This window comes from Branchiostoma lanceolatum, chromosome 2, assembly GCF_035083965.1.
Source record: "Branchiostoma lanceolatum isolate klBraLanc5 chromosome 2, klBraLanc5.hap2, whole genome shotgun sequence".
Taxonomy (NCBI): Eukaryota; Metazoa; Chordata; class Leptocardii; order Amphioxiformes; family Branchiostomatidae; genus Branchiostoma; species Branchiostoma lanceolatum.
The window spans coordinates 32585904-32603554 of NC_089723.1; the positions used below are offsets into that span (position 1 = coordinate 32585904).

At 40.6% G+C, this 17651-nt stretch overlaps 1 protein-coding gene across 31 annotated transcripts in view; it reads left to right on the forward strand.

Annotated features, from left to right (window-relative positions):
- LOC136426633 (microtubule-actin cross-linking factor 1-like) overlaps positions 1–17651 on the forward strand; it is a 172450-nt gene that overhangs the window by 109071 nt on the left and 45728 nt on the right. For 30 of the 31 annotated variants that reach the window (XM_066415311.1, XM_066415328.1, XM_066415316.1 and 27 more), the window contains 18 exons: positions 63–206; positions 555–705; positions 999–1168; positions 1486–1701; positions 1964–2077; positions 2318–2431; positions 2670–2882; positions 3172–3333; positions 3669–3839; positions 4262–4428; positions 4789–4948; positions 5451–5777; positions 6642–6726; positions 9222–9451; positions 9879–10085; positions 10559–10678; positions 11099–11206; positions 11835–12053. In XM_066415311.1, the coding sequence (XP_066271408.1) occupies positions 63–206; positions 555–705; positions 999–1168; positions 1486–1701; positions 1964–2077; positions 2318–2431; positions 2670–2882; positions 3172–3333; positions 3669–3839; positions 4262–4428; positions 4789–4948; positions 5451–5777; positions 6642–6726; positions 9222–9451; positions 9879–10085; positions 10559–10678; positions 11099–11206; positions 11835–12053 (3078 nt within the window). The remainder of the gene's footprint in view (positions 1–62; positions 207–554; positions 706–998; positions 1169–1485; positions 1702–1963; positions 2078–2317; positions 2432–2669; positions 2883–3171; positions 3334–3668; positions 3840–4261; positions 4429–4788; positions 4949–5450; positions 5778–6641; positions 6727–9221; positions 9452–9878; positions 10086–10558; positions 10679–11098; positions 11207–11834; positions 12054–17651) is intronic. The other variant, XM_066415333.1, reaches the window with a different exon arrangement.

Genomic DNA, 17651 nt, shown 5'->3' on the forward strand with positions numbered 1-17651 from the left:
ATGCACTAGTTAACTGCTTATATGCCTCGTTGATGACAACTTTCCCCTTCATCTCCCACCAGACCTGTAAGGAAGCTGCGGAGGAATACGCTCAGCTCCTAGAGGATCTGTTGCCATGGCTACACGAGGCGGAGGAGAACCTGGAGGCTATGAGCCCCGTCAGCGTGCAACTAGATGAACTTCTGGACCAGATCACTGAAGTGGAGGTGATATTTTGTTGCCATAGCAGTAAAGGGTCTTATCATGAATATTGTTCACCACTCAGACATGTCTTTGTCAACATGTTGATATACTGAATATTGGGCAGCAAGGTTCCATGTTGAAGAATTTCACATTTTCTCATTACGTATTGTATAATTTGTAGATGAGCTCTACCATGGCATATTTGTGCAGTTTAAGTCATAGTCTTTTTAGACTGGCAGAGGTTTTGTATGAAGAGGGTTTGATTTAAGTTCTTGATGCCTTTTGTCATAGATTGCTTTCTAAAAATTACTTTGAAGTACTGACACAATATTCCACAACAACACAAGGACCTTAAATTACCTTCTGTGCAGCTGCTTGAGAAGGAGGGCCAGGAGCATGAGACGGGCGCTAAGTCGCTCAACTCCGTGTCTGATGCACTCGTCAACAGCTGTGAAGCCGACGACCAGAGTGTCATGGACACCACCGCTGACTTCAACGCCAGATACCAGCAGCTCGGACAAGGTACGAAGTTATCACCCTGCCTCTTACTGTCAGGTTGAGAAAGATAGCCTTAAGAGTGTTAGAGTAGTTTAGATCTCCTGCCATTGTAACAGTCCGCATGTGTGGACTGAGCCCTTAGGGGCGTGGAAAGTGAGTCTGGATGAGAGTGAATATCGCATTGTTCTGTGTATGCGTGTCTGTGTGTGATTCTTTCCCTAAGTGAAGAGGGATCAAGGCCAATAACAAAGAGTGCTGGTGGTTTCTTAAAAATATACGGGTAGAAATGTTGATTATTCCATTCCTACTATTTTTAGGTCTAGGAGAGAGGCGACAGTCCCTGGAAGACATGCTGGGACGTCTGAAGGAGTTCAACGAAGCAGTTCAAGATGTCCAGGACAAACTGATCAAACAGGAGGACAAGCTGGCAGAGCAGGAGAACCTCGGGCCAGAGGCAAGGGACAGCAAACAGTTCCAGAACCTCAAGGTACTGATCAGTTGGGATTGATAAATGACTACAAGTCTTCAGTCATGCAGTGATCCAGATGCCTTTTCTTTGTAAAGTTGATATGGATAGTCAAGATCGTTTTGTTTACTGAATGAATCATGTATATACCTACATGTATGACTCACCAATGCAATAACATTGATAGCTTAAATGGTCTTTACTTATTAATAGATAAGAGCAGCATCAGTCATTCCCTGGGCTGTCACCACAGTTACATTGTACAACATCTTTGGTAATAAATCTCTCATTCTCTCCTGAAGAGTCACTGAATTGTCTCCTACTATCCTTTGTTTTAGAACCTCCAGTCTGAAGTGGCTGACCTGCAGTCTAAGATAGACTATGCCAAGGACTTTGGGGAGGGCGTCCTGGCCGACGCACCTGAAGGGACGGACTCTAGCTTGATCCGCGGTCCGTTAGAGGCTGCAAAGGATCGCTGTGAGAAACTGAGCAGTCGGATCGATGAGCTGTGTGGAGAACTAGAGTCGGGCTTACATGAGCTGAACCAGTTCCAGGTAAGAAGAAGCATCAGAAGCTGGGCTAGTTTCAAGCACAAGTAACATCAGCTTTACAAGGATAGTGCATGATCAGGCTACAATTTGTATTACATGTACATGTCCATAAAGCCAAACCGATTTTAGGTATAAAAATGTAAGATCAGGACGAATCTGGTAAACTGGTTTTAGGAGAATTAGTTCATAAGTTGAATCAGCATCCAGGAGGATCTGCATGTACCTGTGCATTGCTGTTTCAAAGGATTACAATCTTTTTCTGCAGAACAACCTACGTGACCTTCAGGCTTCCCTTGGTGACCTTGAGGATGACCTTGACAATATGGATCCTGTTGCCAGAGACATCGATGCCATCAATGCTCAGATTGAGGAAATCAATGTAAGTATAACACTTACTAATGAAAAAGTCTGACAATGGTATAGAAGGCAGTAATATTTTCAATCATTTACAAAATGATGAAAAGTTGCTGATATATTGTGTACTGATACAGAACTATGTCAACCATGGTTAAATCCCATGGTTCAAAGATGATTTACATTTATTAAATATGTACATGTGGATGTCTTACAAATAAAAGTACTTTTATTTGTTTCAATTTTTGGCTCTTTGCATCTGCAGACCTTTGATGACAAACTTGGTGAGAAGAAATCCGAAGCTGATGCATCAGTGAAACGATGTCAAGAACTGATCAATTCTGGCACTGCCTCAGATCCAGAGGACCTCAAAAAACAGGTACATCTTACCTGAAAGCATGTTCCTTTCCTTTATCTATCATCCTCTTGGGGAGTCTTCCATAAACTCGTGCAGGAATAAAGGGAAAAGATTGATGTTCGTACTGTTATCATGTTTTCATCTATTTAGGCACAATATCTATGTTTCTGTAAGCTGAAACAGCTTATTAAGATTTAAATATCTGTGATTCACAGTAAATTTCCTACAGTCACATTGCATTTTTGACATTTTTCACTAGCTCGATGCTGTCAACAAGAGACTGGCCAAACTAAACGACAAGGCCGGAGGGAGAAAGACCGACCTCTCCTCCGCTCTGGGCAAGCTGCAGACCTTCTACGACACCCTGGCTGCACTGCATGATGGGATTGAGAAAGGAGAGCTGGAGCAGCAATCCCAGCCTCCCATTGGAGGAGATTTGGCCAACATCCAACAACTGGACAAGACCTTACAGGTTAGTGCTGCTGTCTTAGCAGATGCCATGATACAGTGATTAAAAGATAGCCATCCATTAGTTTGGCAATCCTGGTATGTAACAACATGTTAATGCTGAACAAATAGATAGATTAGATAAATAGACAAAGACAGTGATGCCTTCAAAACTTTTTGCAATTTCTGAATTGTCCTTTTTGGTCAAAGCTTAAGTATCCATAGAAATGAGAATTTTCTCTGCAGTGATGACAGATGTTCAGACATGGATGGAGTGTATGTTTGTTGAGACCACTTTTGTCCCTGTGTTACAGGCGTTTCAGCAGGCACACATCGAGCCCCTACAGGCACAGGTGGACTCTGTCAACAAGACAGGCCAGGGGCTGGTCCAGTCAGCCAGTCCTGGGGTCAACACCAGCGGCCTGGAGGCTGATCTGGAGGCGGTGAATGATAGATGGAACAGCCTAGCATCAAAGGTAAGGAATTATCTATTTAGGGAGTGCGGACAATTCCTGGCAAAGCTTGCCTGTGATGATCAATGCCAGAATGTATGAGTTGCTGGATAAGGGTTAAAGCATAATCAGTGCTCTATGCTAGCCATGCATCTCTTCAGCTCTTTGCATCTCTGAATCTGATGATGGTCGACAGCTTCGGCCAGTCTCTCAGCCTCAGCCCTCAGTCAGTTAAGACAGCTTGATATGTCTTTTTTTCTGTTCAATCCCTTAGTATCATCATAAAACCTAGGAAGGATTGATAGGAATACTCATCATGTTTTCTCTGACAAGTTGCTGACACATCCCTTTGTCCCAAGGTTTCTGAGCGGAAGGCTAAGCTGGATGAAGCCCTGTTGCACTCTGGAAAGTTCCAGGAGACCTTAGCATCACTTCTTGAGTGGCTGTCTGACACGGAGGAACTTGTAGCCAACCAGAGACCACCGTCATCTGAGTTCAAGGTCATCAAAGCACAACTGCAGGAGCAGAAGGTGAATAAGAATCTCTTTTGGCTCAGCGACCTGAAATGAAGTCAACTAGCACTGGAAGATTGCCTACCATGGTCTGCTGCTAATAGTAGTTATATATGATTCAGGAAGGTTTAAATCATTCTCAACCGCTGCAAGATGGGGCACTGTAACATTCTCTTCATTATTTTTCCTAGTTAGGGATTGATTTCTTTTAAAGGCATCCTTTACATTTCTTACTGTAACAGTAATTTACATCGTATACTATGTATATTGGCAGTCACACCTTTGCTAACTGACAATTGCTTTGAAAAGTGTAAATTTGACATAAACAAATTGCAACCCAGCCTATTGCGTATTGACCAACTACGTAGAATCGACATTCAGATTTCAAGTTAGGGAAAAGAATGAAATGCAAGGTAGTGATAAATGTTTTCGTTTCACAGTTGCTTAAGAGGCTGGTAGATGACAAGAAGCCAACAGTCGACTCCCTGAAGCAGGAGGCAGAGCAGCTGTCCAGTATCGCCGACCCCGCCGACCGCGAGAAGATCCAGCAGCAGCTGACGGACTTGTTTCAGCGCTGGGACGCTCTCACCACCAATGCTGCAGACAGGTATGCATGTCTGAGTTTTGTGCATGATTAGCTCCATTACAGTAGAAATCATTCTTTGTCACTAAATTTAACCAAAGTTTTCAATTCATGAATTTCTGAACACAGATTGTTTGATATAGTTATGTGTATGTCAAGAGTGACAAACTACTGAATCTGAGTAGATTTTGTTTCTTAAGGTTTGTTCTGTACATGTAGTTCTGTACATGTATGTTTGGGACTTATTTTTTTTAAACGTGGATCAGTCAAAACTATACCTGGCATCTTTTTGCCATGTGTAATAACTGTCAACTGCTTCTGTACATTCACTGCTAAACAGCACCCATATGTATCAGGTCTCTGAATTTTTACTCCTCTCCACAGAAAACAGAAACTTGAAGACATCTTGGAGGTAGCGAAGGAGTTCAAGGATGCGTACGACCCCCTGGTGGAGTGGTTCGAGGCGACGGAGAGGAAACTGTCGTCTCAGCAGCCAATCGCCACAGACCCTGCCAAGATGGAGGAGGACACAACAGAACATCAGGTTGGTGGCCTGGCTCACTATTGTCTTGTTGCCTTGTACTTTAAGTTGTACTGTGCAGGTGGTTGGTCCAGACAAGAGTAAACTGACATGGAAGAACATAATAGAGATGTATGTATGGAGGGGAAAGCTGATGAAAATGAAAGCAGACAAAGTATCGATGAAGAAATCGACTGGAGGAATATTGTAAATTCCAGCTTTGTCAATATTCAAGAAACTTTTTGTTGTATACACTTTGTAACACACAATCATATCTTTTGTCTTATTTCTTTTTGATTTTGATAACTTCCATCATTAGCTTGTATTTTGTATATTATGAATTGACTCCAATTTGAACTGATGTTAATCATTTCAACTGTGACATATTCTTCCATTTATATAGCAATATTGGTGTCAAAGTTGAAATGCTGTCCAAAGTACAACCTAGTTGTATGTTTGAATCAAAGTGCATTGAATTTGAACAAAATTCTGTCCATATAAGATTCTCTAACCGTAAAATATTCAGGCATTGGCTGATGAAGTGGCCAATCAGGAGGCAGCACTCAATCAGGTGACCAAATCTGGCCAATCATTGATGGAGCTTTGCAGCGATGATGAGCAGGAGGCCGTGAAGGGTCACGTTGACTCTGCCAGCGACCGTTTCAAGAACATTCAGGAAAAAGTCTGTAACCGTGGAGACCAACTTGAGCGGGCTAAAGAAAGCCGCTGCCTTTTCGGTGCTAACGCCCTCGCCCTGCTTGCATGGATGACGGAAATGGAGGAGGCTCTCGCAAAGGCAGAGGTCATCTCTGTTGACCCCGTCACCGTGGAGACGCAACTGCAAGAACAGACGGTACTTCTTAACAGTAGCAGTGGAGTGTCTCCTGTCGCTGCCTCTCTGCATCTGCAGAAATCTAAAAATTTGATCTTGATCTCGACAGCTCATCCCAACTCTCACCTCTGTAGATTTTCTTCCTGTCTTTGCCAAAGAACCGAGTAGCAGTGCTTCCTTCTGGTGGAGTGTTTTCTCTTAATCCTGTGTGCTGCTACTGTATAATCAGGGAACTACCTAGGGACTGCCCCAAATGATCAAACCTGTTGCTGGTCCAAGCCTATCTTTACCACTTCTTGGTGATGGAGAACTAGTAGTACTCTTTTTCCTGTAGTCTTTTTCCCTAAAGTAGAAAACTAGTTAGTGCCATGTCAATCAACAAAGCAGGTACTTGTGCTTCCTTACTAACAAAGTCAGAGGTCTGGCTCAACCCAGCTGAAGAATTACTGTAATTTTACCCTTCAAACAGCCTGTGTGCCATCCTGTTTAGTTGATCCTTGCTCCCGTACTTGCTAATTGGCAGGTAACGACTGCTGGGAAGCGGATAACAAGGCTGCTCTTCAAACTGTTGTAGAACTGTTCCTTATGTGTGCTGATTGGTTGTTAGAATAGTAATAATGGTAAAACTTTCTGTGTGATGGACTCCATCTTGTATATTCTACAAAGTCAAATGATTTCCTCTTCTCTATCGTACAGTATTTATTACCTACCTTTCATTGCAATATCCTGATATTACACCTATACTGATTTTTTAGAATGAGGAATTTTCTATTCAATCTATCTATGTATAGTCATGTCCAACATTAAAGGAACTGTACACTGTCAGGCAAAATTTAATATCATAAGCCTTTCTAATGATAGATTGACTTTGTTTCCTTCCCTTAGGTCATCACCAAAGACATCACTGACCATAAGGCAGCTGTGGAAGAGGCAGTGGAAACTGGGAAATCTCTGCTGACACAAACTACAGGTTAGTACTGGTAACGTTACCCCTGTCAAATGGTATGTTCCAAAAAATGTTCTCTGATTGGTCAATAGAATGATAATGTATTCATAGAAAGCAGCCATTTCCTTTGACCGTTGACTATTTTGTACATCTAATGATTATATCACGTACATGAACTCAGGTTTAGGAGTCAGAAAAAGTCAGTCATGTAAGTTGTGAAGGAAGATTTTTTACATTTATAGTGTTCTTTTTCTTTATGCATGTTTGCTTTTGCAGCAGCTTTGCCACCTGTGTTATTTTGCGTTCTTTCTATTTCCTGCTTTTTGCATTGTGCTTGTAGGCATGTGGAATGTGTGTAGTCAGACAAATTCATGAAAGTTGAAAATAGAATTTCCCTTCTTTAGTATTTATAGATAAATTTTCGAAAGAACACAGTGTGAAATTAATGAATAAGGGTTAAAGACTTGGAAGAAAACATGAATCAATTTTCACAGAAGAGAAAAAAAATGTTTCCATTCTTTTCAGACTGTGTAGATATACTCATCATTCAGGAAACATGATTCAGGAGAAATTTAAAATGAATCGATTTTCAGGAAAGTTTTGGATGAATGCTGGGTGTAAGGATACTGTGAGCATGTCTTCTCATTCCTTGTATTTACAGTTCTTTCTTGACATTCATTCTCTATCCATTCTTTTTTTTTCCTTTTCACCCGTATATCTCTTTCTGACCCTGCAGAAGGTAAGAACCACATGCTACGTGTACTTCAACCCTTCGGCCTGAACAATGCAATCTCTTGTTTCTGATTAATTTTTCAGGCCTTCTTCATTTTCTTATTTTCTTTTTTATCGATTGATTGATTGATTTCTTGTTTTGCGATGTATAAGTTACGATAACTATTTAGTCCCCATTTCTAACCCCTAACCACTTGGTTGTTTCATAGTTGCCTGACCTGAACATCATCCACTGTGTTGTAGGTAGTCATTACTGACATGGAACATGATGCAAGATAAATTTGGATTCTTTTGGCTGCAGAATTACAGAAAATTTAAACAATTTTGAATTCCTCAAAAGTGAACATTGTAAAAATTGGTAAAAAGACAAAAGATGTTGCTGAAGATCATTGGGCAGTTGACCATGTCCAGAAGTACAATGTAACGTTGGGTAACATAAATTCGGGATTTTTCCGATAATGGTTGACTGAAATCAATCTAGCAGAACAATAAACCATCCTTTTTTTCTATTATTCTGTCAGTATCATGTACTATCTTTGCACTAATCATATATATGGTAGATTTTGTCTCTAGTCGTGCTGACACCATAATATTTCAACTTGAAACTACCGTCCGCCGCATGCACAATGACGGTGCTGTCGGACAGGGGTGAACATTAATTCGGGAGAGAAGATTCGTCTTGAATATCTTGCCGCTAATTACATTTTATACAGCAGCTATTCGTTCCATCCTTGGCTTGAGGAGAGTGCAATGGATATAGATGTGTCCAAGTAAAAAAATACACGAAAAAACGGCCGTACCGCACACATCAGGCCTACGGGAACAACCCGTGTGTTGAGTCGGTAGCTATAGAACGTCAAAGTCGACATCCACCGTCATGGCAACGTGTACATTATTCACGGAAAGTTAGCCGGATGCCGTAGCATTGATAATAATACTGTGTCCATGTATTCCTTGTTGTGTTAGGAGCAAACTTTGAGGAAAATATCGTCCTCAGTCCACAATCACACGCAACATTTAGACAAAAAAGTGTTCCTCACAAACCTTTGTCGTCTCCTTGACAACAGGATTCTGGGTAATGATATGGCGGCGGGAAAATACACGTGCCGTAGGTTGTAGCAACAAAGAGGGGTTTTGATGATTGATCACACTTAGAGTCCAATTGCAGGTCAGCAATTTTAAGAAAATAAGTTGTCTTGTAAATGACTGTGTTTAGCAGGAAGCGGGTGTGACATTTGTCTTATAAACCAGCCGACAACGATGCAGTGTGATTCTCCCACGAAGCCCTCAGACTGTTCCAATAAGGGACAGAGAGTTTTTGTCCTCGTCGCCTTCTAATGCATGCTTATCGAAGCTTTTCGGATAGTGTTCTGAATACGTTAGTCTGTCAAGTTTGCATTTCTAGCGGTATTACTGATGTTGCATCTAGCACATATCCCTAAATACCCCGTTTTCGAAAAATCCCGAATTTAAGTACCCCACGAATTTATGTAACCCAACGTTACTTGTACAGGGATCTTGCTCTGTGTTGCTACTAAACTTGTCTTTTTCCTTACCATAATTTGTGCTTCTCATGCATGTTACAAGACCACATGCATGTTCTCCAGGGATACCACTGCAGAGTGAAGAATATTCCTTAGCTAGGAGAGCCAACCCTCAGATCCCTTTTTCAAATGTAGAGTTATTTATCCTTCTGTCTGTAATCAAGTTTGGTACACTGTTGTGTACAAATCATTCTGATGTCTTGAAAAAAGTCTTAAGAAATGTTATAACAAATTTTACCTCAGGAGATGAGATCCTTGTCATTCAAGAAAAACTGGACAGCATGAAGGACAGATATGCCAACATTTCCTCCAAGGCCAATGACAGGCAGCAGAGTTTGGAACAGGCTCTCCCATTGGCCAACAAGTTTAAAGATGCCACTGAGAAGCTGTCGGATTGGCTGGACAAGGTTGAGGCTGATATGGGCACTGCTGAGGATGCTGCTGGCTCAGAACAACAGCAGGAGAGATTCAGGGTAAGTTCACTTGGCATGGAAAACAATTAAAGAAGCTCAGGGAGGGAGGAAGGGGGGCAATATGGGAAAGAGTTTTGTAAAGGGTGTTTAAAAAAGGGGGAAATGGAAAATTTAAAAAATACTTCTGCAAACAGTAACTGTTAAATTTTCAAAGGCCTTCCCAGGTATGTTGTATGATTGATCCAAACATTTCAAAAAGAAGCTCAAGGAGGTAGGAAAGGAGGGCAAGATGGGAAAGAGTTTTGTAGAGGGTGTTAAAAAGGGGAAAATGGAAAAATTAAAGAATATAGATATTTCTACAAATATTTACAATTATTTTCTTATGCATTCCTAGGTATGTTGTATGACCAGTCCAAATATATTTAAGAAGATGTAAAAAAAACAATGTATGAATCATGATCATGATGATTTTTTGCTAACCTTTCAGGAATACAAAAAGCAGGTTGATGAGCACAAGCACCTGGTGGCTAACATGAACGAGGCCGGACCCAAACTGATGGAGTTGAGTCCCGGGGACGGGGCGCGCTCCGTAGAAGACAAGATGGCAAACATCAACCAGCGATACGATTCCGTGGTCGCTGCGGTTAGGGAGAAGGTCGATGAATTGGACGCTGCTCTTCAGAAGACACAACTGGTAAGAGTGCATTTTTACTGTCACTGCATCACATGTATATTCTGTATATGTTATATGCCAAAAATAATTACTCAAGCAACTGGATAAAATTTTGAAAAGTTTCAAAATTTTATCCAGTTGCTTGAGTAATTATTTTTGGTGTATCTTACTACCTGGATGTCTTACTTTCATCACTATATATGTTATGTTCCTGTGTGTTATGTAGTAGTTTTGTCCAGTTATGTATGTTGATAAGGGCCACAGGAAGAGTAGCTGCAATGTACTTGTATATTGTTAAGCTAATTCTGGATCTAAATAAACTTAAACTCAAATCACATGAAGGTTTTGATTGTAATTTCAGTGGCCGCATGTTTTGGAAGATATCTTTAAGTTATTCTTTTCTGGAAGTAAAGATAGTTTTTTTGTATGTGTGGCAGGGTCATGTTATACGGATGCACCCTCAATCTAATGTTCAAAATGTCAAATGTCCCCAGCTTGGCCACGGAGCTGACCAACAGCTGGAGTGGGTACAGACCCTAGAGAAGCAGCTGGACAACCAGGAACCAATCAGTGTGGAGCCAGACAAACTTCGCTTGCAGCTGAAAGAACAAAAGGTAAGATTTTCGTCACAAAACTGCAAATGTTAAGAATTGATACTCTTGCAATGGTTTGTTACAGAATTTACACTGCAGTGTAGGAGCTACATGAATAGACCAAAGATGTTTTAGGAATAAATCATCAACTTGAAAATGATTGTCATTATCACAGACCAAGTTGAAAGATGTGTGCAAACATGTTTTCCTATTTTGTTCCTTCATATAGTAGATAATCAATTGTATTCATTTCAAGAATTCAACGAAGCATAAAACTTATTAGTAACTAATTAAAACTTGTCACATTTATTTATTTGAAGCTTATTATTTGAATGAAGCTTATGCCAGTCAATGACAATGCCACATTGTACTAGAGATCAGTTAGATATTAAACAAGACAGATTGTAACAATGTCTAACTAATTTATTACTGCCTTTACAGTCGATAAATGAGGATGTTATCCGTCACAAGGAGCGTGTGGAAGAGATCATCGCATCAGGACAGACCATGTTGGACAGCAGCGTGGATGAGGAGGGCTTACAGCTGCAGGTCTGGACAAACTCCTTATCATTTACACCTAGAAGTTTTGAAATGTACAGTGGTGGACTGATGTGATTTTTCTCATGTTTCCATTAAGTAGAAAATTATCAGGCGATATGACAAAACCCTAGATTGTAAAACAGAAACTATACAAGTCTTCAGGTAGTAAATGCCAGTCTGGAGAGCTTACAGCTGCATGTGTTTCTTATCATTCACCTCAGGCACTTTTGAAGTGTATAGTGGGGGACTGATGTGATTTTTCTTTAGATTTGACACTCATGTTGGTAGCAGGAGCATGGGTGTTTCCATTTAGATCACAGAGTTATATTATAACCTGTATTTCTATGGTCCTAGATGCTTTTATGCAATACCAGTAAGTGCTGATAGGTGGTGCACTTGCCTGTCTGAGCTGCTTTGTTACACATGCCCTTTGGAGAGAAAGATTTGGTGTGTACAGTTGATACTGCAGTTAATAGGTACAATCATATGGAATGTAATGTTACATGTACATCTGTTCAATCTGTCATAGATATCTTTGATTTCTCTTTACATGTACATGTGATATGGTTACTTGCATTAATGACAGGTACAGAATTCTTGGCACATTGTTCTGAAGACGACTTCTTCTTTTCCACAGGACAAACTTGATGAGCTCCGGCGTCACTATGACGACGCGAGCAAGAGGAGCTCTGATAGGCTGAGCCAGCTGGAGCTTGCCCTCCCATTGGCCACTCAGTTTGCAGAAGTTCATGAAGACCTGGTGCCTTGGCTGCAGGAGATTGAGGCTGAGTTGGAGGCCATGTCACCGCCAGCACTGGACGAGGACATCGTCAAGACACAGCAGGAGGAGAACAGGGTGAGTCTGTGCTTACTTGCTGATGGGAGGGGTCATCTAGGAATGGCGTAAATCAGACATAAATACTAGATGCTATAATTACCGTTTGGCTGTGTGTGCTCTGTATATATCTATAGATAAGACTTAGTATCTTCAATGTTTTTAGATAGAACAAAGTACATGTATGTGTGGCTGCATGGCATGTGAATGGCAATTGTACTGGAATGTCTGTTACCAGGTCATTCAGTGCCACTGTGCAGTCTGTGCAATCCATCAGATTTGTGTCCATGTCAAGTAGATACATTTAGTGCTTGTTTTACAATGCCCAAAGGAACAGCTGCAGATTTTAGGAGAACTGGTAGGGGGTGTGACTGTAAAAAGATAGAACTTGTCATTTGCGAGAACATTTTCATTTTCTAGACAGTATGTAAATAAATGTATAATGAAAGTGCTGTATAGTTAGAGAGGTTCCGATAGATTGCCGTATCCTTAGTACGTACAAGTTATCAGTCACTATACATTGTCTAGTATCCTTTTTTGAAAGGCGCCGAAACGCAATGTCCTGGCTTTTACCTTGCAGGAAGGAAGCTTGGTTCAACACTGTGTCGCACACAATAAGACCTTATATGGCAATACGTTCCCAAATCCTTGTAAAGCCGTTGCCTTATATGGCAAGGGACCACGAAAAGGCAGGCAGGCTACATTTGCATGACACACAGGAGGGCGACCGCATGTAACTGCTACAACTGTTCGGAAATATCATTGCATTGTGGTTTCGGACTTTGATATCCTGAAAAATGACCATATTACATCTATTCCACAAGATTGCAGAAGAAAAAAAATGATTTCGTCAAGAAAACGACCAAAAATCGGCATAAATAATACCACATAGTGAGGTTATAGCATAACGTACAGAGTGACGAATACGTACCGCAGCTTGGCCTATCTGGCAACGCGAAGCACTTCGGACCCAGAAGATCCGGCTTCGTGTCCGTGCATGGATTTTTTTTTTCTTTTTAGATATTGAATATCAAAAATATATATTGATATTATATTAATCAATCAATATCATATTTATGAATATCATTTTTTCATTAATAAATAAAGAAATATTTTATATTTGTTATTTTTAAATATTCATTTAATATATACAAGGCCTTTGTCTTATGAACAGGACTTCATAGATTCCAAACCCGGCATTCGAATTTTTCTGTTCATTGTAATGGAAAATACCGTGCAGCGGCTCCTATGCGCGGTAAGATGATTCTTGCAAAACACTTGCCACTAAACTTCTATCCCCGATGTAAACAGAGGCTCTTGATGTTGTTTGCAAAACAGCGATCCTTTGCTACAGTAGCAAATGCTCCATTGTTCAGTATCGACTTCATTCAGACAACACGGACGTGGAAAGTGGCGCCGCTCGGCACAAAACTATGGGAATTTTCATGAATTTTAGCAAAATTACCCAGGAAAATAAGGAAGAAATGTTGTAAATGCGGAAACCAGAATAATACGGATGAGGTAGCTGTTGATTTGTTTGACATTTGGTAGTCATTTTAGATAGAACCTTAGCTGTTATGAACTTCTATTTCACTTAATTACCATAGTGCTGATGATTCAATGGTGCTTTTTCAAATTTTATGTTTTATTGCGTGCCATGTACATAATTACATTGATAGCTTTTATAATGAGCCTATTGTACATTTTACAAATAAGTACAAGTTGTACATGTAGGCCAAGACCAGCTTTTTCAAAAGCACTTAAGTTAAGTGACGTAACTTCAAAATTGCTTTCCCCAATCTGCCTTTCTCTATTAAAACAGTACTCATTTCCCAAAATGACAATTTTTCTTATAGACTGAACAGCCCTTGAGTGACTTCCTCTGGCAGATTTTACTTCAAGTAAAGGGAAAAGACAATTCACACTCATAAACGTAGCCGAAACGCCAGCTTTTTTTAAAAGCTCTTGTTTAACATCTTGTGGTCCCCCCTGCGTTTGTTGCTCTGTTCAGTGACGAAGGAAATATATGGGTACATTTACGATTTATATTTTAGGCAACTTCATTAGTATTGGCTTCATAGAAATTCATGACTCTTTTTTGATAATTCTTCATTTTCCATTCTTGCTCAGATTTTTTTCATGACAGATGGTGGGGAATTCAATAAAAGGATTTACTTGGCCTTGTTATTTCAGTGTTGCTTTCAAGAAAATTGTATTAGTACAGGGTCTGGTATTATCTTGTAAGTGGTGCTAGAGTAGTTCCTAATGTTACACAGGACATGACCAGAATTCGAAAGAAGAGCTATTCAGAAGATTTACTCCTGAGTTAAAACCTGAGATGGACTGGCATGGGCTCTTGTACTGCTGTGCAGTTGTCATCTGTAAAGCAGATATCTGGAGAAATTTCTTTGTTTTTTCAATCAACTATAAGACCTTGTGCACAGCAGGGAAAGTAACAGATATGAAATTGTTTGTGCTGCAGACATATCTATTATCTCCAAGCAGTTGTATGGCTTCAGCTTGTTTCAGTTGTATGGTTTTTTTTTGTGCAGTCTTTTGTGTTTTTCAGTGGTTCTTTTTTGTTCCCTTTTTTCAAAATATACCTTACAATTAGGTCATCATGATAAGCTGATGTGATCCCCATATGTGGTAGTACTGCAGGTGATACAAAAAATGATTATAGCAATTCAAAGTTGCACCACAGGGTAGTTGATAGTTCCTTTGTGTGTGAAGCCGTACAGGAGGTAACAATGCAGCATGGGTTCATCATCACAATTCGATCAGCTCTGTCTGTTCTATGTGATAAGGATGTGAGCACAAATGTGACAATAGAAGCCTGTCAGTCTGGGCTTTTTAAGATTGATTTATGTGTTCAGCAGGGATTCTGAAGTTTTTAATGAGGATTTTATGTATCTTTTGAAAGGTGAATATCCACATAATGTGATATTTGCATTTGTCTATCTTCCAACAACATTGCAAAGCAGAATCTATTTTCAGTAAAATTGGCAGTGCAAATATTATTTTTGCATGAAAAATGATTTTGTTATGTTCAAATGGCATTTGAATATAACATTAACACTGGAGATTGTTTGTCTTCAGAAGTGGTTCTTCCTGCCCATGGTGAAATCAGTTTTCCCTCGAGCTCTTATAAAACAATCAAGTCGAAATCATCCATCCTGATTTGAGCAAATTGTACCCTAACGAAATAAGGATGTCCCTTGCTGATAATATAGGTCAAATTTGAAGCTTATTATTAGATGATTGATGGTTTGTAACATTGTTCCTAAATACACCAAGTCTAATGTCCAAAACAGCAATAGAAAATATGAGGGATATTGTTTTTCAGTTGAGTATGGCTTTTTTCTGTGTTTTTTTTCTTCCTAAAAAGCTTACCCCGTCTGTTTGATTGTTTTGAAATTCTTAAAACTGTTTATGATCCCTAATGGTAAATTCCATGTTTTTATTGCAAAAGTATAAATGATTATCATGAAGTTCATATATCATGAAATGAAAACTTTGTTCGAGGGTATTTTTGTACATAGTAGATTTTCTGCCATATCTTGTTGCAACATGTGCATCTGCTTTGGAAGGGTCCCACAGAAAAGCATAGTTAATTTAGTGTGTTTAGATTCAAGAAAAACAGACGATATTGCATCCTGTCACTGTTGCATTCCGAGCAGGAAGTATTATGTTGAAGAGACACATTTGCAGAGCAGTGTCAAGTCTTCCAAATGAAATTTGAGCTACCTGTTATCTCATGAAGTCTGAGATTTGGACCTTAGCCAGTGTTGGTGATGTCAGCGAGGCCCTCTAATGTTACAGAATCACATTACACCCTGATGTGCAGACTGTCCTGAATACTAAAGCGGTTAGACTTCCCCCTCAGGCTGCCACGCCGTCTCCCTTTGTCTGTTCCACCCACAATCGGACACGTTTAGCCATGAGCTGTTTCGTAAACCATGTTTTGTTCTCCTTTACTCTAGACTTTGCTATTGCAAACAAATGTATCGCAAGTCTGCAAACATTGTGACCTCATCCAAAAATAAACACAGCTTGTACAAGTTGACATCAGAGAGCATGGCAAAGTCTATCCCATGACCAGAAGTCCTTTTAAAGTTTATACTGCCTTAGGCCATGGCTAAAAGGACCCAGTCGGGACCATACCAATTGTAAACAGTGTCAGGGGAGCGGCGAAGGTGGCAGGTGCAGTGAGCCATGGCGTAACTGTGGTTAGATAGACCAGCTGACAAAATAAGCGTTTCATTTCCAATTAGTGCACAATATGGAAATGTCACCAGACAAAGAAAGAGAAATCTCCCATTGTTGCATTGATAACAAATGATAGGTTTTTATCACCCTGTAATCCTCTTGTTGTAAATGTAAACTAAGTTTATTTCTGTACAAAGAATAACTAGGGTTTTGAGCTATGTTTGGGTTAGAGCTTTCTGGTTTTGTCAGATTCTGTGGGATGTTTAATCATCGTATGACTCATGTACAATATAGCCTTTGTAATAAGATGATTGATATTTAAGGGCAGCTTATAGACCAGTCCATTCCTTCTTGGTAAAAGGGTATCAAACCAAAGTCTCCCAGATTACATGAACCTAAACAGGTAATTTTAGTTTCCAAGTTAATTATACTAATTACAACCATGTCTACCAGACAATAACCTGATAATAGCCCAGGAAAATACCCTCTCCTTGGTTGGATGGTTTTCTGGCATGTGTGTTGGCCTGCCCCTCCCTCCTGCTTGAGTGGGCCTGCCCATCTCTAATTACCTCAGCCCCATACCATACATGGCTGACAGGCAAAGGGACAGGGACGTTACTGCTGGTGTGCCTCACCATTCAGACTTTCCCCTCCTTGCATGCCTGTTTATCATGATAATCTGTGTTCTATTCAGGACATATTGAGTGGAGACCTATCTGTAGATCAGATCAAGTGTGACTGAATCTGTAAGTACTCTGGGGAACACAAGCTCCAGAAGGGAAGCAGGCCTTCCTGTGGATTTGGCAACAGTGTCACAGTTCAGCCAGTCACACATACAGTACATACTGCTGCTGCTGCCGGCTCAGCTCGCAGTGGACTTCAGCCGGTTAGGGGTGAGCTTAACTGCAGCATGGGGAAGAAATTGAGCTGCATGAGGAAGAAGAAGAAGAAGGGACAGGACGACGATGACGACGACCCACCGTACGAACCGGCGGGAGATCCGGAACTCAACGCAGTGGAGTCGCCGAGTATCAAGCACATGTTGATCGTGAGCGAGAGTTGTGACGGGGTTGTGCAGAGAGGATTCGGGGACAGGCCGCCAGGCCAGAAGGGAAAGAAAGGCTTGCGGAACACGTTTGATCCTCCACAGCGGTCGCTGCGACCAAACATAAGTCCAGGGGACAAGGAAAGACTCCTGGGTGAGTCTGTACCGTCACCAAAAGGTAAGAAAAGCTCGAACAAGCCCAGTTCTCCATCTCCTGTGACTAGTAATGGTGATGTTGGCAAATGGACAGGCGAGATTTCCTCCCTGCCATCGTCCAGAAACTCTCGAGAGGAAGACGTTGTTGTAGACAAGAAGAAAGACACCGACTCAAAGCCTGAGAAATACAAAGGTCCTGTCCTTGATCA